General features: G+C 45.9%; 1 protein-coding gene across 1 annotated transcript; it reads right to left on the reverse strand.

Annotated features, from left to right (window-relative positions):
* Window positions 1–746: 746 nt before the first annotated feature.
* LOC121851644 (carcinoembryonic antigen-related cell adhesion molecule 1-like) lies at window positions 747–21,954 on the reverse strand. Its single transcript, XM_042345714.1, has 9 exons — window positions 21,813–21,954; window positions 9,539–9,814; window positions 8,700–8,828; window positions 8,093–8,160; window positions 7,885–7,914; window positions 7,605–7,644; window positions 6,691–6,746; window positions 1,632–1,670; window positions 747–1,071 (listed from the first exon to the last, which is right to left on the reverse strand). The coding sequence occupies exons 1-9, from the start codon at window positions 21,865–21,867 to the stop codon at window positions 1,012–1,014; spliced, it is 753 nt and encodes a 250-aa protein (XP_042201648.1). The 5' UTR covers window positions 21,868–21,954; the 3' UTR covers window positions 747–1,011.
* Between the last annotated feature and the right edge of the window lie 3,150 nt (window positions 21,955–25,104).

Below are 25,104 nucleotides of genomic sequence, written 5' to 3' on the forward strand. Positions count from 1 at the left end.
AAGAGTGTGTATGTAAGCATGTGTGTGTGTAAGTGTATGTGTGTGTAAGCATGTGTGTCAGCGTGTATGTAAGCGTGTGTGTAAGCATGTGTGTGTCAGCGTGTATGTAAGCGTGTGTGTGTAAGCGTGTATGTAAGGTGTGTGCAGTTGATGACTGAAGGCACGATTGAGAAGGCAGCTCTTGAGGCCGGTGGCCAAGGAGGCAGGTGAGGGGCTGAGGTGGAGGGGCTCCTGGATGCAGATCCAGAGGGCGGGGGCCGTGGAGCAGGTCAGTGTGTGCAGAGCAGAGGGAGAGGACATGTTGGTGAAGCTTTAACAGGTGCAGAGCGAGTGAGGAGCGAGGCCATGGAGGGAGGGAGGGGTTAAAGGGAGTGAGAGAGTCACGCCTGGATTTAATGATTGAGTGAATAAGGGCTCAGCAGCCTGAGGGAGAGAGAGTGGTGGAGGCGGCAGTGTTGCGGAGGTGGGACAAGGCCGAATGGGTCATGGCACGGATGTGGGGTTTAAAGGACAGTTGAGGTTGAACAAGACACCGGGTTCTGTACGGCTCGGTGATGGGGAGAGGGCATCCATGGACACTGATGCTGTCAGCGCCTGAGGTCAGGAGGTGCTGACGGGAGCCAAGCAGGAGAGCCTCGGTCTTGTCGACGTTCAACTGGAGAAACTCAGCTCTCATCCAGGACTTGATGCCGGACAGACAATCCGTCAGGACAGCAGTGGGTCCTGGAGTCCAGGGTGGAGGCAGAGAGATAGAGTTTACCCCACACCTGTGGATGATATCACTGAGTGGGACCATGTGAGCACCACATGAGAATTACGCTCCAGAGTTCTTGAACACAGAGAAACAAACTGTGGGTGATACAAACCGCCAGACTCCAGTCCAGCAACTGCACAAAGAGAAGGTGCTGGGAACGGGAGGGGGAGGAGATGGTTTGCTGATCCCGGCCGTGTTGGGGTTGAATAAGCCGCACATCAGCACTTCACGGCTCCAGTCCCCGTCTGTTCAGACAGTTATCCAACCATTTTGCCTCTCAGGTCACTGTACAGGGACTGATCATGTGGCTGTAAAGTCTGGCCAGAGAAGACAGGAAGAGAATGTCACTAATGTCACAGGTGTAACAGTCAGCGGTGCAAATAATAATAATAATAAATAGGAATCCGAGCATTTCATACAGCGCCTGATCACGCCATTAAAACACAAGGAAACCTGTCTAAGGTTTCTCCCTGACCCGCCCGGGAATCGTACTCAGTTCCTCTCGCTTGTGAGGCGAGGGGTCCAACCCCTGAGCTACAGGTCCCCACTCGTGTCACAAGGTGTGGCAGGTCGCTGGGGGGGAACAGGAATCAGGGAGCCTGGGGTAGAGAGTGTGACGGGGTGACTGTCAGCAGCACGTACACAGTGAGCTGCACTGAGGAGACAGGTGCTGACACACCATGGACACACAGCTGACCACCGCCCCCCACCCACCCACCCACCCACCCCGTGGGCAGCAGCTCTCAGCAGAGGGTTGGCAGAGGTCTGGAGGAGGGTATGTTGCCCTCATGGCCACTGGCACATGGTGCAGGGCTCAGGGCAGAGGCTACAAGAGGACGTTTGGATCCCACACAATGAAATATGAATCATCTCTCACCGTGTAGGTGGCATTGGGATCAGAGGCCTCAGCGAGTTCCTGCAGTAAGAAAGTCAGAGTGAATATAAACAGTCAGGAGATGGGAAGAGTTGTGCTGAAGGGACAGAGAGCAACGGAAACCTGTCTTTGTGTTTCACATCTGATCAACAATATCATCATAGATTGTGTTTACAGCACAGAACGATGTCTGTGTCTGTGCTCGAGCTCTCTCCCCCACTGTGGCTCTCTACTCTAACCCCATTCCCTGCTCTCTCTCTCTCTCCCCATCGTGTCTGTGCTCGAGCTCTCTCCCCCACTGGGGCTCTCTCCTCTAACCCCATTCCCTCCTCTCTCTCTCTCTCTCTCTCCCCATCGTGTCTGTGCTCGAGCTCTCTCCCCCACTGGAGCTCTCTCCTCTAACCCCATTCCCTGCTCTCTCTCTCTCCCCATCGTGTCTGTGCTGGGGCTCACTCCCCCACTGGGGCTCTCTCCTCTAACCCCATTCCCTGCTCTCTCTCTCCCCATCGTGTCTGTGCTGGGGCTCACTCCCCCACTGGAGCTCTCTACTCTAACCCCATTCCCTGCTCTCTCTCTCTCTCTCTCTCTCTCCCCATCGTGTCTGTGCTGGGGCTCACTCCCCCACTGGGCTCCTCCTCTAACCCCATTCCCTGCTCTCTCTCTCTCTCCCCATCGTGTCTGTGCTGGGCTCACTCCCCCACTGGGCTCTCTACTCTAACCCCATTCCCTCTCTCTCTCTCTCTCTCTCTCTCTCTCCCCATCGTGTCTGTGCTGGAGCTCACTCCCCCACTGGGGCTCTCTCCTCTAACCCCATTCCCTGCTCTCTCTCTCTCTCTCTCTCCCCATCGTGTCTGTGCTGGGGCTCACTCCCCCACTGGGGCTCTCTCCTCTAACCCCATTCCCAGCTCTCTCTCTCTCTCTCTCTTTCCCCATCGTGTCTGTGCTGGGGCTCACTCCCCCACTGGGGCTCTCTCCTCTAACTCCATTCCCAGCTCTCTCTCTCTCTCTCTCTTTCCCCATCGTGTCTGTGCTGGGGCTCACTCCCCCACTGGGACTCTCTACTCTAACCCCATTCCCTGCTCTCTCTCTCTCTCCCCATCGTGTCTGTGCTGGAGCTCACTCCCCCACTGGGGCTCTCTCCTCTAACCCCATTCCCTGCTCTCTCTCTCTCTCTCTCTCCCCATCGTGTCTGTGCTGAGGCTCACTCCTCCACTGGAGCTCTCTCCTCTAACCCCATTCCCTGCTCTCTCTCTCTCCCCATCGTGTCTGTGCTGGGGCTCACTCCCCCACTGGAGCTCTCTACTCTAACCCCATTCCCTGCTCTCTCTCTCTCTCTCTCCCCATCGTGTCTGTGCTGGAGCTCACTCCCCCACTGAGGCTCTCTCCTCTAACCCCATTCCCTGCTCTCTCTCTCTCTCTCTCCCCATCGTGTCTGTGCTGGAGCTCACTCCCCCACTGAGGCTCTCTCCTCTAACCCCATTCCCTGCTCTCTCTCTCTCTCTCTCTCCCCATCGTGTCTGTGCTGGGGCTCACTCCCCCACTGGGGCTCTCTCCTCTAACCCCATTCCCAGCTCTCTCTCTCTCTCTCTCTCTCTTTCCCCATCGTGTCTGTGCTGGGCTCACTCCCCCACTGGGCTCTCTCCTCTAACTCCATTCCCAGCTCTCTCTCTCTCTCTCTCCCCATCGTGTCTGTGCTGGGGCTCACTCCCCCACTGGGGCTCTCTCCTCTAACCCCATTCCCAGCTCTCTCTCTCTCTCTCTCTCTCTTTCCCCATCGTGTCTGTGCTGGGGCTCACTCCCCCACTGGGGCTCTCTCCTCTAACTCCATTCCCAGCTCTCTCTCTCTCTCTCTCCCCATCGTGTCTGTGCTGGAGCTCACTCCCCCACTGGGGCTCTCTCTTCTCACCCCATCCCCTGCTGTGTTCTGTCATGTCTGTGCTGGTGGTCTCCGAGACCGTATCTTAGTGAAAGGCTGTGTAAGTTCACCTTATTGTTGCACAGTGTTTGAAACTGGACTGACACATCCACAGAGCATGTGGAGTCGGGGAAAATAGCAGAATGGATAGCAATCTGCTGCAAAACAGACAGCAGAGAGTAGGGGTAAAGGGCAGCGGCTCAGACTGGCAGGGGGTGGGCAGTGGGGTTCCACAAGGATGGGGATTGGGATCCACTGTTGTTCACAATATACATTAATGATTTGGACTCGTGAATCAGAAGGACAATTTCAATATTTGTGGACGAGACCAGATTGGGGGGAATAGTATCCAGAGGAGGACGGTCACACATTACAGCAAAACATTAATAAACTTGCTGAGTGGGCACTTAAATGGCAAATGCATTTCAATGCATCATCGAGACGTCTCAAAGCTTCACAGAATATACTGTAAAGCCAATTGACTATATTTTGGGGCGAAACACGGCGCCAATTGCACCAGCGACGTCCCACAAACAGTCTGGATTGATGGACCAAATTATTATTTTAAAAAAGGTATTATTACCCCAGAAAAGCGATCTGCCAATCGACTAACAGCCGGGTTCCTACTTACTGCTGGTAAACAATGTGTGTGTGTGTGTGTGTGTGTGTGTGTGTGTGTGTGGGTGGTGTCAGGAAAAATGTTCTCCTCGCCCAGGAATCGAACCCGAATCCTCTCGCATGCAAAGCAAGTGCTCTAACCACTGAGCAACAGGACCATAGACAGATGATTTGGGAGATTAGGAGGAACTGCTTGTACACAGAGGGCAGTGGGAATGAGGAAGCTGTGGTCTCGCCCTAACCTCAGGTCTCTGACTTGCGAGGCGAGTGCTCTCACCACTGAGCTTCAGGACTCCACAAACAAAAATAATCCTTGCATTTGATATATCACGAAACCTCGGGCAAGTTTCCTTACTCCACACAGAGCCTAATAATAATCCTCCAAAACCAAAACCAATAATAAATTGGTCATTTTCAATCCGCGACTGTTTGTGGGACATTGCTGTGCGCAATTGGCCGCCGCGTTCGCCCACAAATATACAGTCAATTCACTTTACAGTGTGTTCTGTGAAGCGCTTTGGGACGTCCTCCCGACGTGAAAAGCGCTATATCAAATGCAAGGATTATTATTATTATTATTATTATTATCACCTTATCACATCATCGAGACGTCTCAAAGCCCTTCACAGATTGTACTGCAAAGTGAATTGACTGTATATTTTGTGGGCGACACACAGCAGCCAATTGCGCACAGTGACGTCCCCACAAACAGCCTGGACTGAGTGACACATTTTTTATTTCTTTTTGAAGGAATTACTTCCCCCAGAAAAGCAATTTGCCAATCGACTAACAGCCGGGTTCCTACTAACTGCTGGTTAAACAGAGGCGCGTGTGTGGAGGAAGGAAACTTGCCCAACATTTAGTCCTACCAGGAATCAAACCCTACTCTAACCGCTGAGCTACAGGACTCCACAGTCCATATACCAGCGATGGAAAGATAACAGCGAAGGTTTACTCCGATTGTACCAGTGCTGGTTGGCTACTGGTATTAGGGCAGACGGGAGAGGTTGGGCTGTTTTTTGCCAGAGAAGAATCACTCAAGAGAGGGCCTAATGGAGGTGTTTACAATTATAAAAGGGTTTGATAAAGTCAGCATAAATAGGCAACTGCAACTTGTTGGGGAGTCTGTAACCAGGAGACGGACACAAGTGTATATTAGCGCCAAAGGGATGTCAACCAGAATAGGAGGAACTCCTTCACCCAGAGAACGGTGACAATCTGGAGCACTGCCTGAGTCAGAGGGAGAAGTGGGAGGATTGTGTGTCTACTGTGGGGTATAAACACTGGCACAGACTCGTTGGGCTGAAGGCCCATCTCCACACCGTACAGTCCAGTAAATCTATGTAAATAACCATTTACTTAACCTTCTGTTTAACTCTCCCCCAGTTTATGCCCCCGTTGGGTTCTATTCTATAGTGCAATGAGCTTTTATTATCATTAGCGTAGAGTCCTGTAGCTCAGTGGTTAGAGCACTTGTCTCGCAAGCGAGAGACCTGGGTTTGATTCCCAGCAGAGAGAAATGTTGGTCAAGTTTCCTCACTCCACACGTCTCTGTTTACCGAACAGTAAGTAGGAACCCGGTTGTTAGTCGAATGTCGGATCTCTTTTCAGGGGTTAATAAAACAATCGTTCACTTCAAACCACAATTGTTTGTGGGGACGATGCTGTACGCAATGGGCTGCCACGTTTCGCCCACAGATTATACTGTCAATTCACTTTACCGTATATTCTGTGAAGCGTTTTGAGATGTTTTCTATGACGTGATAAGGCGCTGTGTCAAACGCAATGATTATTATTATTGCTATCTATCTCAGAGGCCTTTTTTTTAAGATAATTAAAAGTAATCAAAACTGATTTAATGCTCATTGTCTGTGGACAGGACTCCGGCCTTAGGGAATGTCAGAATCGAGCCCCCCCTCTATGACGGTCTCTGGTCCGGTCCCTGAGCCAGGAGGGTCCACAGTATCCCAGGGAACCGGTGATGACAGCACAGCCCGGCCTGGCTCATCAGCAGGACCTGGGGCAGACCAGTCACTGGGGGCAGGGAATCCTCCCCCTCAGCTCCTGTTAACACAGCAGCCAAAGCCCTGACTAACGGGGAGGGTGGTCCTCGCTGGACAAGGGAGGGGGGGGGAGGCGGAGGGACTGTGGGATGGAGTTGCAGAGGGTGGGGCAGAGTGGCAGAAGGCAGAGCGCCCGCCAACAGTGGGCAGGAAATCAGGCCATCTATTATATAGAATCATGGAGGCGGGGAACGAGAAGCAGACCACAGCGCACTGAGCGGAGGGAGTGGACAGGATGGTGGGGGATTAGGAGGTGGCAGAGGTCGGGGGGAGCAAGACCATGGGGGGCTGTGAAAGTGAGGACCAGGATCTTCAACTGTCTCCTCTGGGGGAGGGGAAGCCGGTGGGGTCAGTGGATTACAAGTTAATTGGTGAGTTTCAGGAGAGAAAACAGTGTTTCCATCACATGACAAACAGTGCGATCAAAGCTCGAACATTAATGCTCTCCAACAATTGTTTTACTCACTTTGTTCTTTGCTCTTTGCACATTGTTCCTGTTCTCATACACGTTGGGAGCAGCAACTGTAAGAATAGGTGTCAAGTCATCCAAACTCTGCAGCTCATGTCCTCCCCCGGACCAGGCTCCGTGACCCCATCACCCCCACCCTCGTCCGGCTCCACTGGATCCCCATCACTGAGAGGACAGAGATCAACATCCTCATCCTCACCTTCAAAGCCCTCCATGGCCTTCCCTCTTGCTACCTCTGCCCTGCTAACCCCTTACCAACCTGTCCCCTCCCTCCGCTCAGTGGGCTCCGACCTGCTTCACATCCTCCGCTGACCACCCCACCATCGACGGTCGGGCTCCAGCCTCTCTGCCCCCACCTTCTGGAACTCCATCCCACAGTCCCTCTGTCTCACCCCCTCACTTGCCTCCTTCATGGCCCGTCTCAAGTCCCTCTTCTTCAGCCGACCATGACTTTGGGCCGTCCTCCCACCCTCCCTTACCCCAACCCCCACCCACTCCCTGAGTCCAAATCCCTGACTGTCCCGAGTCCTGGGAGGTCCTCGCGATGTGAAGTGCCATCGTGTGTAAATGTTGTGTTGTATGTATCGGGTGGAACAGGAAGCAGTCTCTCTCGTCAGGAAGGGGGTTAGGACTCGGGCCCAGGGATTGGAGAGACAGGAGGGTGATCTGATCACAGTGGTTTATCTCACACAGAGCAAAGCTGAACCAGACATCCGTAACACACAGAGAGCTGTGCTTTGTGTTGGGTTGAATGGAGATGCTATTTGCTTTGGGAAATGGATGTTGACTTGAATCAATAGACACTTTTGTTACAAAAGACGGAATTTCTGTCTGTGAATCTTGGCTTTGACCAACAATTATACACCACTTTCTCTCTTCAGTGAGTTCTGGAGAATATTCCTCAAACATACCTGTCAGGTTGCTGTACTCTGAAGATTGTGGTCCTATACTCTGTTAAAGTCAAGAGAGAACTTGTTTCAATTGCCTTTTCTTAGTAAAAGCTCAGAATCATAGAAAGTACAGCACAGACAATGGGGCACATTGAGGTTTTGTTGGTAATTTTGCCAGTTTTTCTGTCCTCATTTCGTGGCCAACAATCCCCCAAATAGAATTGGTCCTTCACTTTGTGGCTGTGTGTGAGACATTGCTGATTTATTATTATGTCTCAAGGAATGAAATAAACCGTCTCACCTCATATGGACGATCTGGGACCTCATTATCCTGTAAGAACATGAAATATAAAGTTTTTAGAACATAATTATTTTCAGGCAGTTGATTATCCAGTCAATAATTTGAGTCAGTTGGCGAGATTCAGGGGAGTTAACAGCTGCTCACTTCATGCCACAGACAGTGAGATGGAACCATGTTGACCAGAGGTTGTTTTAGTAACTATCCTGACCTGGTTCCCCATATGGCTGGACTCATTCTGGTAGATTGTTCGTGCCTCATTGCGTGTTGAAGAGATTCCTGTTGTGAGAATGACACCATTATCTAATTTACCCTCTCATCACAGGTTCATATATTTTTCATACCCGGTATCATCCATTGACATTGCCTCTCCAGGTCGAGGATATTCTTTCCTCAATGGGGAGCGGAAAACCCCATCAGATGGATCACCTTAGGACCGAGATCTCGTTTGTGCTCTCTGAGCCTCTGAGCACTTCGAATAGTCCTTGTATTTGATATAATAATAATCCTTGTATTTGATATAATAATAGTCCTTGTATTTGATATAATAATAGTCCTTGTATCTGATATAATCATATCATAGAATCATAGAATCGTACAGCACAAAAAGAGGCCATTCGGCCCATCGAGTCTGTGCGGCTCTTTGAATAGAGCAATCAATGTCAATCCCACTTCCCGGCCCTTTCCCCATAACCTGCAAACCCGTTCTCCTCAAATACCCGTCCACCGCGTTTTTAAAAGTAGTTATTGAATCGCATATAATAATCCTTGGATTTGATACACTTATATGTCACCGCAAATAAAAGTGATGTAGTTACCGGGATCTCCAGCAGAATGCCTACGCTTTCTATAGACAACAGCAATCAGGAGAATGATGATCACAAACAATATAACCCCGAGAGTGATGGCTGCGATGGTGGCGCTCTGATCCTGAGCACCAACAGAATCTGGAGGGGAAAGTCAACAGATGTTAATGTTCATACAATGCCCTTCACATGGGTTATCATAATAATCCTTAATAATCCTTAATACAGCGCCTTATCAAATTTTCGAGAGTCTCAAAGCGCTTCACAGAATACCCTGTAAAGTGTAGTGACTGTATATTTTGTGGGAAAAACGCAGCAGCCAATTACGCACAGCAACGTCCCACAAACAGTCGTGGATTGAGTGACCAATTTTTATTTTCTTTTGGAGACATTATTATCCACGGAAAAACGCTCCACCAATCGACTAACAACCGACTTCCTACTTACTGCTGCTATCAAAGGTGTGTGTTCTGCCTAATGTTTCACCCTGACCCGCCCGGGAATCGAACCCAGTTCCTCTCGCTTGCGAGGCGAGAGCTCTAACTGCTGAGCTACAGGGCTCCAAGTGTAACTCCCACGGTCAGTCGGGCTTATTTGATCAATGGTGAGCTGTGGAGTTGTGTGTGACAGAACGGTGCCATTAAATATCCATTTATACTGAGCTTCTGGGTTTGACTGAGCAGAACAAGACAATGTTAGAGAGTCTCCAAGTTCTGCTGAGTGTGTCCCAGTGATTGTAAGCTCAGGGGTGTCTGGTCCATCTGCAACAGACGCAAGAACGGCTTCTTTATTACCACTGAACGTAAAGCATAAGATTGAAGCCTTATTCTGAGAGGTGACTGAGTACTTACACGCAATGCTCAGTGTGTGGCTGCCGGACACAGAGCTAAGGCTGTTCTTTGCCTCACACCGATACGTTCCACCATCATTTCTAGTCACACTGATGATGGTCAGGGTGGCATTATCCTGGGAGATTGTGATCCTGTCATTGCTGTGGAGAGCTCTCTCATCCTTAAACCACAACCGTGACTCAACAGTGCCTTTAACATCACATGTCAGTGTCACAGTGTCAGTGTATTCTATCGGGTTGGGAATGTTCTGTGTTACGGTGACGCTGGTGATATTTTCTGTAAATAGAATGATAATAGAATCATACAATTATAAACCAGTGGTTGCGCTGAACTTTTTGACAAAGTTATTCTTTTGGTTTCTGTTTTAATAGTACTGTAGCTCAGTGGTTAGAGCACTCGCCAGAGTGAGAGACCTGGGTTCGATTCCTGGGCAGAGCGAAATGTTGGGCAAGTTTCCTCACTCCACACACACTCACACACCTCTGTTTATCCATCAGTGAGTAGAAACCCGGTTGTTAGTCGATCGGTGGATCAATTTTCCGGGGGTAATAATTCCTTCAAATAATAATACTAATAATTTGGTCACTTCAATCCATGACTGTTTGTGGGACACTGCTGTGCGCATTTGGCTGCCGTGTTTCGTCCACAATATATTCAGTCACTACACTTTACAGTATATTCTGTGAAGCGCTTTGAGACGTCTCGAAGACGTGATAAGGCACTGTATCAAATACAAGGATGATTATAGTATCATGATCTGTTTGCCACATACCCAAGGACTGACACAGCGGACCTTTATCAGGAGAATTCTAACCCCATCAGAAGGCATTGCTGGAGTCCATAACACTGTAATCTGCCTCATAGCGCAGTGTGATCAGCAGTGGCTGCTCGTCAGTGATGACATGACGGTGACTGCTTGGATTCCTGAACCACAAACAGCCCAACTTCAGGGTCACCACTTCAGTTTGCATCAGCTGCTGTACATGTTTGTTATGTGCGAAGCCTTCCTTTCTTGTGCTGAAGAAAATCCATATCTTGGAAGTAAATTCTACATTATAACAGGACCCCCTTAAAGAGAGTTCCATGTTTCCGTGTCATGTTTTCCTTCATTGGTATCAGTCCTTTTCACTTTGCTGTAATAATCAATAACCACATTCAGCGAACTGACCGTCCCGAATACTGATCCAAGAATAATACTGAAGGAACTAATAGTGACTCAACCCTTAGACTAATAATAATAATCAGTGCATTTGATATAGAGCTTTTCACATCTTCCAGACATCTCAAAGCTCTTCACAGAATACACTGTAAAGTGAATTGACTGTATATTTGTGGGCGAAACGAGGCAACCAGTATATTCTGTGAAGCGCTTTTAGACATCTCAAAGACATGATAAGGCACTATATCAAATGCAATGATTATTATTATTATGTCTCAGAACATTACAGAGGAGAGGTCAGACACTGAGCAGAGAGGATGTTTATCATTTATTGCCAACTCTCTTTTGATCAAATAAAATCATTGATATTGATATCAATTCCAGCTCTGAAGTGGTCAAAGCAGTTAAATGTCTAATGTGAGCACATGTCTTTCACACAAGATGGAAAATTGAGCTTCTTTTATGCAAATCAGTTAACCAGGGTTGGTAATAAATAATAATTAGCAACAAAGAAAATGGAAGCTGTTAATCAGCACTTACAGTTAAAATTGAATAAGAATCACTTGTCTTTCCATTCATTACGTTGAACCCAAAACACATATATTCTCCTGTGTCAGACCTTAAAATTCCAGGTATAGTGAGAGTTCTATTGCCATCACTTAGCGCAATCCTTGTGTCAACATAGATACCATCATTGTCCTTAAACCACAGATATGAGACGGCAGTGCCCACTGCAGTGCAGGTCAGAGCCACACTGTCATTATGTTCTACCGGAATAGTGACATTGGAGGTAACAACAGCTTCGAAAACGATCCATCAAAACACAGGAGATTGGTTTAACATGAAATATAATAATAGTCCCTACACTGTGACAGGACCTTTCATGTCAGGACGACGTCTCCCAACGTGAAAGGTGCAACACAAATGTAATTTTGTATTGTACAGTGGGATCTTTATGGTCCACCTGAACAGGCAGATGGGACCTTGTTTTAACATCTCATCTGAAGGAGAACCGTACAGTACACCTCCAGCACTTCACTGGAATGTCGGCATAAAGTATATAAGTTCCAAGTCCTGATATGGGGCTTAAATCTACAATCTTCTGATTCATGGGTGAGAGTGACAGTGCTACTGATTGAGGCAGAATATTGACACACTATATTGTTCAGGGACACAAACAAATTCAGTGAGCATGTAATACAAGTTGTCGTTGGCATTATCTTTCTGTAGGTTTTGTATAGAACAAGTCTGTTCAGAGAAATTAATGCTTCAACACACTCGCTCACTGAATCACCAAAATGCCAATGTACAAATCCAGTTTTCGGTCATCTTTCCCCCTTCCCCCCCTCCTCAGTTCCATGTTCAGCCAGTTTTTGGGACATCCTTCTGACGTGAAAGTAACTGTATAAGTGTAAATTGTATTGTAAATTGTACTATGATTGTAAATTGGCAATTTGGTAATTTAGTGAGTCCTGTAGCTGAGTGGTTAGAGCACTCGCCTCGCAAGCGATAGACCTGGGTTTGATTCCCGGGCAGTGTGAAACGTTGGGCAAGTCTCCTTGCTCCACATGTCTCTGTTTACTCAGCAGTAAATAGGAACCCGGTTGTTAGCCGATAGGCAGATCGGTTTTCCGGGGGTAATAATTCCTTAAAAAAATCATAAATTGGTCACATCAATCCACGACTGCTTGTGGGACATTGTTGTGTGCTATTGTCTGCCACATTTCACCCACAAATTATACATTCAATTCACTTCACAGTGTATCCTGTGAAGTACTTTGAGTTGTCTCGAAGACGTGATATGGCGATATATCAAATACAAGGATTAATATTATTATTAAATCCCAACGAGCGCTATCATGGGATCCAGTCACTAGTCAGTGCTTATTCATTGTGTATTGTGCATTCATTGCACATGAACACAGAAGAGAAAATGACAGTTAGTTTGTGGCGAAGCAAAACTGCCTACTTCTGGGTCTCAGTCAATGTCACTTCTTGCATTCGCTCCCCTCACCCTCACCATTTCCCCCAATGCTCGGGTCCTGACCCAACTGTCCAGCGCTTTGGGACGTCCTCTCGACGTGAAAGGCGCTCTATAAATGGAATCTTGTTGTTGTTGTTGTTGTTACCCACCACTGTTGGATCCTCTCAAGCGCTGATGGAGCTTTGGTTTCCACATTCCTTCTCATTTTATCTCAGATTGCAATCTTTGTCATCTTGTTTCAGTCGTACAGCACACGCCAGGCCACTTACAGATGTTTTTAGTTAAAAGATAAAGTATAGAAAGGCTTTTACGTCAGGTAACAATACTATTTTACGTACCTATGACAAGGATTCTGATGTTTGCTGCACTATCCCTTTGGGTTACACTGTTAAAGGCTGACACGTGTAATTCCCAACGTTCTTTAGGGTAATATTGGGAATGAGAAGGTCCGAGTCGTTTTGTAGAAAAGAGGAAGTGTTGAAATACCATTGAAATTCACAAGGTGGGTTTGATTCCGCAGAACACGAGAGATTAACAGTTGATGCTGAACTAATTAATTGTAAATGTGGATTGATTGATACGTTGGGATATTCTGGTCCATCTAAAATAGATTCACAGGTTGGTTCAAACACAATCTCTACAGCGTTTTATACAACATCAACGGAGCCGATCACCATGGATCTAAAACTACCCATTGTAAACAGTCAGTGCTACGGGTGGAGGTATCTGTTGGGAGAAACTAAGGTTAAAAGTAAATAAGTATAAAACGTTTGCTTCAATAGAAAGGCCACTATTCTTGTAATTATCAACTTGGCATAACAGAACCCAAAGTGTTGAACATTGTAACGTATTAAATCGAGAAGCGATATGAATCTATCGTTTTATGTGTTACTGAATTTCGAATTGGCCGAATGCTTTCATAATTTGTAACAAACTTCCCCCCCGGCAAGTTTACTCCAGAAAGGGATTTCTCCATATGTTTCTGTTGTAGATATGGAATAAAATAAGAAGCTGATATCCGAAAATGTGATTTCTATACTTATTACTTTAAGACCTCATTAATATCAACCACAAACAGACTGAGAAGATTATAATAAAGAGTTGTCCGTGTGCACCCACTCACCCTATAAAAGATTGATGCTAAGACCAGGTGCCCATTTAACACCACTTGACAAAAGGTCACTTTGTGCTGTTGCCTATGGGCTCCAGTGTTACAACACGTCAAAGTGACCATTAGTCAAGTATCAATGTATTGCCACCTCTATCTCAATCAAAGTACAAGTCGTGATGGTAATATCTATTTTAAACATTGACTGCACAGCAAAGCAGCTAAAGTGCCAATCGTATTCAGCGTATGTGTGTGTGAGCAGAACTTTTTCACAATTTAGTCAGGCGGGTTGGCAATTAATTGATGAAGATTAGAAACCACAAATAGTGTTTGATCGGGTCACTTACAGTTAACATTGAGTAGATAAGAATCACTTGTCTTTCCATTCATTACGTTGTACGCAAAACACGTATATTTTCCTGTGTCAGACCTTAAAATTCCAGGTATAGTGAGAGTTCTATTGCCATCACTTAGCGCAATCCTTGTGTCAACATAGATACCATCATTGTCCTTATACCACAGATATGAGACGGCAGTGCCCACTGCAGTGCAGGTCAGAGCCACACTGTCATTATGTTCTACCGGAATAGTGACATTGGATGAAATAGTGGGCTTGGAAATTGGATCTAACGAAACAGGACATTTATTTAGTGTGTAATATATTTGTTAGAGGACACAAACCACAGTGACCAAGAATCAGGCGAAATTGGACTATTCATTCATTCAACAACAACAACTTGGATTTATATAGCGCCCTCCACGCCGGACGGCGACTCAGAGTGCTTTACAGTGGCGGAGCCTGACTCCAAGCCGGGGGGAGAGAGGGTTTATAATTCATTCATTATTCAAACTGTAGTTTCCATTACCTTCATGTTAATAAAACACATATTTAATTGTTGCTCACAGTTGCACTGAGGCTCCGATTCAGTTCCTCACTCTCTTTGTTCCTGAATAAATCTTGAGCCACCAGCACAAAAATGTCAGGTCCTTTTGGGTTTGGTCGCCTGGTGGTTGAGTATCCAAACCAAACTGAGAACTCCGTGCATCCCACCTAACACATGGGAATTCCCTGTGTCTGGAATGGAATGCGCTCTCTCCCTGGAGCGCTGCACTCTGCTCACCTCATTCCGCAGAGTATTGGTGCAGACTGGGCTGAGACCTGGAGACCCAGAGTGTGTGTTGGGGTATTTCCTGGAGTTTAATGAGCTAAAACCGCTGCCACGTTTATACTATCTCGGTGGGTCTTGGGGCAAAGACTCACCTCTGTGGGACCCCATGAAATACCTCTCTCAGTTAATAATTAAGGTCCATGACTGGCTCTAGTAAGAAGGTTATGATTTTAGTGAGTTATATAAAACACTGGTTAGGCCTCAGCTCGAGAACCGAGTTCAATTCTGGGCAACAATCTTTAGAGAGGATGGTACCAGGAATGGGGGACTTCAGTTATGAGGAGAGGTAGAGAAGCTAAGATTATTCTCCTTAGAGCAGAGAAGGTTAAGGGGAGATTTAATAGCGGTGTTCAAAATTATGAGGGGATTTGACAGAATGACCAGAGAGAAACTGTTTCCACTGGCGGGTGGGTCAGTAATCAGAGGACATAGATTTAAGATAGTTATCAAAAGAATCAGAGGGGAGACGGGGAGAAATGTTCTCACACAGTGAGCTGTTCAGATCTGGAATACACTGCCTGAAAAGAGAGAAGTGTTGATTCTTTCAAACACAGATTAGATGTTTTTAAGAAATAACATGGGATATAGTACGTAGGTAGTTCGGGACATATGTGCAAGCGAACACCAGGAAGATGGAAGGCAAACTGGATGGACCTCTGTCTTTTTTCATCCACCATTTCTCATGTTCTTATGTTCTTAAGTGGATACGTATATGGAGAGGAAAAATTTCCAGGGCTATCGGGAGAGAGTGGGGGAGTGTGACTGATTGGGCAGCTCTTCCAAAGAGCTGTCACAGGCACGAGAGCCGAATGGCCTCATTCTGTACTGTAATATTCTATGATTCTATGACTTCACATATTAGTCGTTCTATGCGATTGGGTTCCTAAAAGGTCTTATTTAGCAATAGATTATTTCTGTTCTCAGTTGCCTTTATCCTACAGCAGTGTAACAGTTATTATTAAGTTATATCTCAATTTCATTTGTGAACATTTAAATGTCTCAATTTTGTACACATACAAACACGGTTTCAATTATTAAAGTGCTAAGAATTAGACCAACTTTTTTGAAGTTGTTGAAAGTAACACCAACAAATGACATTTACACAGAGCCTTTGACATGAGTCGACTATCCCAAGGCCACGGACTGTCAAAGGTGTGCACCCGAACTGGGGTTGGGATCAGGAGGGGTGGAGGGCAAGTGGGGGGGGGGTAGGAGGGTGACTGAAGGCGCGGTCGAAGGGGAGGGTCTTGAGACGTGTTTTGAAGGAGGTAAGGGAGGGGATAGGGCGGAGGGATTTGGGGATGGAGGTTCACAAGGTGGGGGCAGAGAGGCTGAAGGCCTAACTGCAGATGGTGGGGAGGGCAGGGCCGGGGAACATGGATATATTCATGATCTGAGGAGTTCTATCTACGTTCACCTGCAAACATTGATTGGACTTTGCGGTAACAATATCATAATGACATTACTTTTACAGATGGTGGTAAACCGTAAGCGTTTCCGGTACATCATGTCAGCACTTTGCTTTAGAAGTTCTAAGAGAATAGTTTTGTAATTCAAAGTTTGCCCATCACAGCAAACAATTACCGGCTACTGAAACCCATGGATAAAGTCATATCATTCACATAAAATAATATATATGTTAGCTGTTCAATTTCTGAAAAGAAAACACAGTTTTACCTTTCAAAATTAGGAGTGAAAATGATATAAAAAGTAATTACTATTTAATAAATTATCGTTACATACCTATAACTTGGATTTCCCTGCTTGCTTCATTGTACCTTAGTGTTATATTGTTATGTGCCTGACAAGTGTAATTTCCAGTGGCGTTCATAGAAATATTATTAATGATTATTTGTTGACCGTTTTGTTGAAGAGAGGCACCATTGTGAAACCACTGAAATTCAGAGGCTGGATTTGAGTCCGCGGAGCACAAGAACTTAACAGTTGTTCCTGAACTGTACAATGTTTTATCCGGGATGATGGACACATTGGGTAATCCTGGTCCATCTCGAACAAATGCACATCATTTGTAACATCATATAAATCACAAGTCTAAAACTATCTAACGTACAGCCCATCACCAGCACTAAAGGTCACGATGAGCCTGAACACCAAAACTGTGCAAACAAAAGGAGACAGTTATTAATAAAACCTGTCTGTTATAATGTGTAATAATAATAATAGTTGTTTAATATATAAAATCAATTCTGTCCCCTGAAATTCCACTGAGGTATTATTTAGCATTTCAGAGCCAGCAGAAACTTTCCCAGTTTCTGTAGTTCAATGGACACAATTTAAGAATTTAATTCTATTTGCTGTGAAATAATATTACAATAGACAAGTCCAGACCCAAGGGGGGATTTCTACTCCTATATTTTAATTGAGTACCAATTTAGTAGGACTTTTTTCATTGTTCATCAATTCAATTATTATGGTATTTATTTCAGGAGTGGACCAGTGCTTTCACCTGTTGGTACAAATGAAAGTTTGTAGTGATTCAAACAGAATTCAAATCTAATACTTTTATAATGGTTTAGATTGAAATTCGTAATAAAAATAGTTTCATTTCAGAGTTTAATGCTGGATATTCTTTTACATTTTGGTGCTTTTATAAATTTTTGTTAAATCTGATCAAATTCAGTGTTTGTTAAAGGAATTGATTATTTGGTGTCCAAAATGGATACGGAGCGTATAATGTTTGCGGAAACAAATATTGCATAACATTAACTAAGATTATAAAAATCATTTACAAAAATATAACATTGAAGCTGCTTTTACTGTGACACTTACAGTTGACATTGAGATAAAATGGATGGCTTGTGTCGTTACTAACGGTGTTGTAGGCCCAGTGCGTGTAATTCCCACTGTCAGCCCTCAGTACTCCAGCTATAGTCAGGGGTTTGTTATCCAGACTTAGGACAGTCCTGTTGTCAGAGCTGATAGTTTTATTGTCTTTCAACCATTGATATGACACGTCTGTCCCTGATGCAGTGCACGTCAGCCCCACAGTGTCATTATATTCTACTGACTGCGTGACATTGGGGTAACAGCAATATTGGAAACAGATTCTGTCAAAACACAGGAGAGTATTTACATTCTGTGCATCACATTCTGTGTAAAATACAACAGTTTGTTGGAAACTCCAATCACTTAAAACATCAGCAACAACAACTTGCATTTATACAGAGACTTTCCTGTGGGGCAGTGTCTCAGCGTTGGCAGAGTTTGGGCTGAGACGGGGAGAAAGGGGAGTGGACCGTAGGCACCGTCAAAGAGGAAAGCCTTCAGGTGGGATTTGAAGACGATTAACAACAACAACAACTTGCATTGATACAGCGCTCCTCACGTGGGGAAGCGTCCCGGAGCGCTTGGTGTAAAGAGGAAAGAGGAACAAGGGGCGGAGAGGGTGAGGCCGGGAGTTCCAGGGGCTCAGGGCAAAGTGGCTGAAGGTGGAGCAGAGGGTCAGGGGATGTGCACAAGGCCTGAGCAAACCAAGCGAAAGGGCTGGGAAGAGGTGTGAGGTGTGAGCAAGTTGGAGAGGTCTCAGGCCATCAAGTGATTTGGCCATGAAACCTCAGTGATCGGTGTGTTCCTGTCGGCAACAACACGGCTCATCCGAGAGAAAATAGATCTGCTTTTCATCCCAACCAAATGTGTACTTTCTGCATTTACAGCATTTACAATATGATTCTGGTGTCAATCTAAAATATTCCAAAACAGTATTTGTAACTAAATCATAACTGTCCATATTATCTTTATTAATCAGCAAGATCACGAGCAATAACTTTCCTGCTGTGTTCACCAACAAATAATCACAACAACAACAAATTGCATTAAACAGCGCCCTTCCCACAGGATAGCGTTCGGAGTGCTGAACAGCCTGACAAAGCACTTCATGGTCATTTCTAAATGGTTTTCAGTGATGGTCGGCCAGACCAATAACACTGCCATTGATGTTACTTTTGTTTGATGTTTCAACTTCCTAAATTAACTCCCTTTTGCAGCGTTGCTGATATTTTGTTCATCAGGTGCTGTGTTGAGCTATTTTTGAATAGTCTTATTAGTGCTCCAAGTTGCACCGACGATTATAAGAACTATATTTATTTTACATTGTCCCACACATCTGCATTCAATTAGTAGATTGATATATTCCCTAATTTTTTCTAGTTCCTAATCTCTTAGGTTGTATTAATAATAATAATCCTCGCATTTGATATAGCGCTTTTCACGTCGGGAGGACGTCCCAAAGCGCTTCACAGAACACACTGTAAAGTGAATTGACTGTATATTTGTGGGCGAACGCGGCAGCCAATTGCGCACAGCAATGTCCCACAAACAGTCGTGGATTGAAAATGACCAATTTATTATTGTTTTTGGTTTTGGAGGATTATTATTAGGCTCTGTGTGGAGTAAGGAAACTTGCCCGAGGTTTCGCCCTCTGCCGGGAATTGAACTTAGGTCTCTCACTTGCAAAGCGAGTGCTCTAACCACTGAGCTACAGGACTCCACTTGTAATCACTTGGGCTAAACACATCAATAATACTACATTATTAGGTATTATATTATTATTGATAAGTATTGGCACAGTCTTCGTGCATGTACTCGTTTTGATCTTTAGAGTATTTTGAAAGTTTTTCGAAATGGGTCTGACATTACCATCTCAGATCATCTTAAACACGGTGATGGGTTTCCACATGTGTCAGACCCATTCCGTGCAAACTCTGTGCCATGTGGGATCTCCAGGATGGTTCATGTGTTCTGGACAAACACGTGTAGTAAGTGCCTCCGGCTGCTTGAGCTTGAACTCAGGGTCACTGAGCTTAAGGAGAGGCTACAGTCACTACATAGAAAACAGATGGGTATTTGGGGAGGACAGGATTGCGGGGCTATGGAGAGAAAGTGGGCCAGTGGGGTTGAGCTGGATTGCTCTTTTAGGAGCCGGCACAGATGCGATGGGCCGAATGGCTTCTTTCTGTGCTGTATGATTCTATGATACTGTGATAATCAACTCTTGCTCAAGTCCTGTAGCTCAGTGGTTAGAGCATTCGTCTCGCAAGCGAGAGGACCGGGGTTTGATTCTCGGTCAGGACGAAACCGTAGGCAAGTTTCCTTACTCCACACACACACACACACACACACACACGACTCTGTTTATCAGCAGTGAGTAGGAACCCGGTTGTTAGTCGATTGGTGGATCGCTTTTCTGGGGGTAATAATCCCTTCAAAAAATAAATAATAATAATATAGTCACTCAATCCACAAATGTTTGTGGGATGTCGCTCTGCACAATTTTCTGCCGCTTTTCGCCTACAAAACACACAGTCACTACACTTCACAGTATATTCTATAAAGCACTTTGAAATGTCTTGAAGGCATGATAAGGCGCTGTATCAAATGCAAGGATCTTTTTTTATAATAATTTATTCCACATTCATTCCAAATTCATGTCTGTTGAAGTTGATTCTCATAAATTATAACCATAGTTTACGGAAAAACTAAACCCATCAGCAACGATACACTCCACCTGAGTGTAAATGAACATTCTTGGCTCTCGTATTCTTGGTGATGATTCACGATATGAACAAATTGTTGTCCCTCAAAGAGCCCAACATCAGCTCATGGTGTGGGCTGACACTCCACTCCAGTCTGCTCTGTCTGTACAGATGGATGTTAAAGATCCCGTAGCATTGTTTGAAAAGAGAAGGGAATTTCTCCTGATATCGCAGCCAACAAACCTCCAAAAAAATTGGTCACTTGATTCACACTGTTTGTGATGTTACTGTGTCCAAAGTGGCAGCACATGGCCTACAAATACACTTTACAATAATTCCTATGTAGCACTATTTGTTGAGACAACAGCACAGATGTATTTAAGGGGAAGCAAATTGGTATATGAGGGAGAAAGGAATAGAAGGTTCTGCTTGAAGGCTTAGCTGAGGAAGGGCAGAAGAGGCTCATTTGGAGCATAAACACCGGCAAAGACCAGTCCGGCCGAATGGCCTGTTCCTGTGCTGTATATTCTAATGTATTCTAAGCGCTTTGAAATCTCTTAATGATGTGGTAAGACATTATATCAAATGCAAGGATTATTATTATTTAATGTAACATGAGGGCAATGTGGGCCGAATGGTCTCCTGTGCTGTAATATTCTATGATTCCATACTATTCTATGAGCAATAGATTGGGGTCGACAAATACTGTCCTTTGTTTTACCATTTTGCTCATAATAATAATAATAAACCTTGCATTTGATACAGCACCTCATCACATGGTTATGACATCTCAAAGCGCTTCACAGAATATACTGTAAAGTAAATATACTGCGTATTTTGTGGGTTAAACACAGCAGCCAATTGCACGCAACAGTGTCCTACAAACAGTCGTGGATTGAGTGTACAATTTTATTTGGAAAGGGACGGATTATTATTCCTGAAAAGCGATCCACCAATCGACCAACAAGCGGGTTCCTACTTATTGCCAATTAAACAGAGGTGTGTATGTGTGTGGAGTAAGGAAATTTACCTAAGATTTTGCCTCGTATGGAAATCGAACCCAAGTGCTCTCACTTGCGAGTCGAGCGCGCTATGAAATCACGAATAATAGCTACTTATGCGAGTTACAAGTGGCCACGTGTGCCAAAAAACTATATTTCAGTGAATGGTTAAGTGAATTTTAGAGAGAAGAAACAAAAATAGAAATTGAACCATTAGATCAGGAGCACCTCATCCATTTGTCCGGATATAAAACATTTTGCGCGAAGATATTCATTTTAATTGTCTTCTGAAGCTTAGTGACAATAACTGGGGACATGAAAGGTACATAGATAGTTTATTGTTAAATGTACTGTTACTTACCCACCACCTTCAGTGTGATTGTGGCTGTTGCCTGAGTGTCAGAGGGTGAGAACATGGACACAGTGTAATCTCCAGCGTCAGTATAATTCACAGAGTTCAGCTGCAGAGACCCAGAGGTCTTTGTGAACACAATCCGGTCTTTGTAACCAGGGTCGATGCTTTCTCCTCCTGGAAACCAAGTAACAAAAACCACACGGCCGAAACTCCAGCTCCCGGTCTTCACCTCACCAGACGGTTTCACTGTAAACACAGCCGTACCTCCGGCTGCTGCTGTAATGGGATTGTCTGGTACAGTGATGGTGAACTGTGCTGTAACTGGAGAGAGAGAAAATCCCATTAAGGACAGCGAGACATCGGCTGAATACACATCGACACAGTCCGTCCTGACTGACGGCATCTCTTGTAGGGACGCGGTGAGCAAGTTCTCCTGTCTCTATCGTTAGATCATCTTAAATAAACTCCCAACTGAGAGCGAGTGAGAAAGTGAGACTCACCCACACACACACAGCAGCAAAGAGCAACTACCCCGAGTCGTGCTGTCTGCATCCTGACCTCAGCCTATGTCCTGGTCACTCAGTCACTGAGCAGCCTGTGTCCTGGTCACTCAGTCACTGAGCAGCCTGTGTCCTGGTCACTCAGTCACTGAGCAGCCGGTGTCCTGGTCACTCAGTCACTGAGCAGCCGGTGTCCTGGTCACTCAGTCACTGTGCACCCGGTCACTCAGTCACGGAGCAGCCTGTGTCCTGGTCAATCACACTCCTGGTCACTCAGTCACTGAGCAGCCGGTGTCCTGGTCACTCAGTCACTGAGCAGCCGGTGTCCTGGTCACTCAGTCACTGAGCAGCCGGTGCTGGTTACACTCGGTCACTGAGCAGCCGGTGCTGGTTACACTCCGTCAGTCAGTAGAGCTTTCTCTTCTCTCAGCTCTGCACGTATTGAGCAAATAGGAAGTAGGGAGTGGTCGGGAGTCACTGCAGTGTGGTTCCTGGTCGGTGATATGAAATGGTTTGGGCATTTCAAGTCAGAACAGGGTTTGCCCAAAGCCCAGGAGCCGGGACATTGTGAGCTGCCGGACAGCAACACCGCAGCCGTTTGGATCTTTGTTCATTTCATTTTAAAATTAGTTTCCAAAATGCTTATGATAATAATAATTGTAATAATTCTGGCATTTGATACAGCGCTCTCGAGACGTCTCAAAGTACTTCACTGAATATAATGTAAAGTGACTGTTTTGTGGGTGAAACGCTGGAGCCAATTGGGCAAATCAGTGTCTCACAAACAGTGGTGGATAATGTGATCATAAACCTTGCACTTGGCAGCGCCTCTTTCACATGAGGAGAACATCTCAAAGTGCTTCAGAGGATTTGTTACTGTAAAGTGTAGTGACTGTGTATTTAGTAGGCGAACGTGGGAGCTGATTGAGGCTCAGCGACGTCCCACAAACAGCCGTGAAGTGAAGGACCAACACCATGAGGTGAATGACAGCCGCCTGACTGCCCAACAAAGGGCTTCATGTCATTAATCGACATAGAAACTCCGGGTTAGAAATCAAATGTGAATTACTGTTTCCCTGTGATTCCCAATGACACCACTCAATTATTCCATCAACGTTACAGTGAGCAACAGCCCCACCGTCTGTCAGAGCAGCGCTGTTACACAGTGACAATCAGCTGCTTCAAGAGGGAATATTGAAGGGGTAAAAGTCTAAACATTTTGTGCCGATCACAAGATCACAAGATCACAAGATTAGTTTGGATCAACAAAGGCCTTTTGGCCGTCTGATCTCATCCCTTCAGCTCAGGCGCCCAACCAACACTTTGGGATGTCCTCCTGACGTGAAAGGCTCTATATAGACACCAGAGACCCAGAGACATTTTCAGTCACACTGGGCAGAATATGATCACAGCTCAGCCAGAGATTGGCAAATAAAACAGCATCAAGTAAGGCTGTAAGAAGACTGTGCCAGTCCTGCTCGTCACTGGGCGTACAGTGTGGTGGGATATAGGGATTCCCCTTTAATCATTTAGAATAGAACAAGATTTTTAATTAAACATATATGACACGCAGCCTGTCACGTACACACACACACACACGCACACCATCTCTCACGCTCTCGTCCTCTCTTTCTCACCCACTCGCTCTCATAGTGTAGTCCTGTAGCTCAGTGGTTAGAGCACTCGCTTTGCAAGTGAGAGACCTGAGTTCAATTCCAGGCAGAGGGCGAAACCTCGGGCAAGTTTCCTTACTCCACACAGAGCCTAATAATAATCCCTTCAAAACCAAAAACAATAATAAATTGGTCATTTTCAATCGACGACTGTTTGTGGGACATTGCTGTGCGCAATTGGCTGCCGCGTTCACCCACAAACATACAGTCAATTCACTTTACAGTGTGTTCTGTGAAGCGCTTTGGGACGTCCTCCCGACGTGAAAAGCGCTATATCAAATGCAAGGATTATTATTATTATTATTATTATTATCTGAAAAGAATGGATCCGAAATTCTTGTTCTATTCTTAATGATTATAGGGGAATCCCCTGTGGTGGGCACTGCCCAGCCCTGGGCTAACAGTGTGGTGGGCACTCTCCAGCCCTGGGCTAACAGTGTGGTGGGCACTGCCCATCCCTGGGCTAACAGTGTGGTGGGCACTGCCCAGCCCTGGGCTAACTGTGTGGCGGGCACTGCCCAGCCCTGGGCTAACAGTGTGGTGGGCACTGCCCAGCCCTGGGCTAACAGTGTGGCGGGCACTGCCCAGCCCTGGGCTAACAGTGTGGTGGGCACTGCCCAGCCCTGGGCTAACAGTGTGTGGGCACTGCCCAGCCCTGGGCTAACAGTGTGGTGGGCACTGCCCAGCCCTGGGCTAACAGTGTGGTGGGCACTGCCCAGCCCTGGGCTAACAGTGTGGTGGGCACTGCCCAGCCCTGGGCTAACAGTGTGGTGGGCACTGCCCAGCCCTGGGCTAACAGTGTGGTGGGCACTGCCCAGCCCTGGGCTAACAGTGTCCTTTTGCCCTGAGGCTGACAAGCCATTGGCGCTGGGGCTGCAGTAACCTCTCTTGGGGAGCAGCTAAAATTGCCCTTTGTCCTTTCTGATGAAAAGTTCCTTTGCACTGAGCCCAGTGAGTGGCTTTGTTATTTATTCCTTATTTAATGAACTTTGTTCTCAGCCCAAACCAAACTTGACTTGGACCTTTGACACAGGGAGTGAATCTGGGCCCCATATGGACTGTGCAATGCTACGCAGTGGGGGTGGGGGGAGCTGGAGCCAACCCACAGCGGAGTGTGGGGCTACA

The sequence above is a fragment of the Callorhinchus milii genome, unplaced genomic scaffold, assembly GCF_018977255.1.
Source record: "Callorhinchus milii isolate IMCB2004 unplaced genomic scaffold, IMCB_Cmil_1.0 Scaffold81, whole genome shotgun sequence".
Taxonomy (NCBI): Eukaryota; Metazoa; Chordata; class Chondrichthyes; order Chimaeriformes; family Callorhinchidae; genus Callorhinchus; species Callorhinchus milii.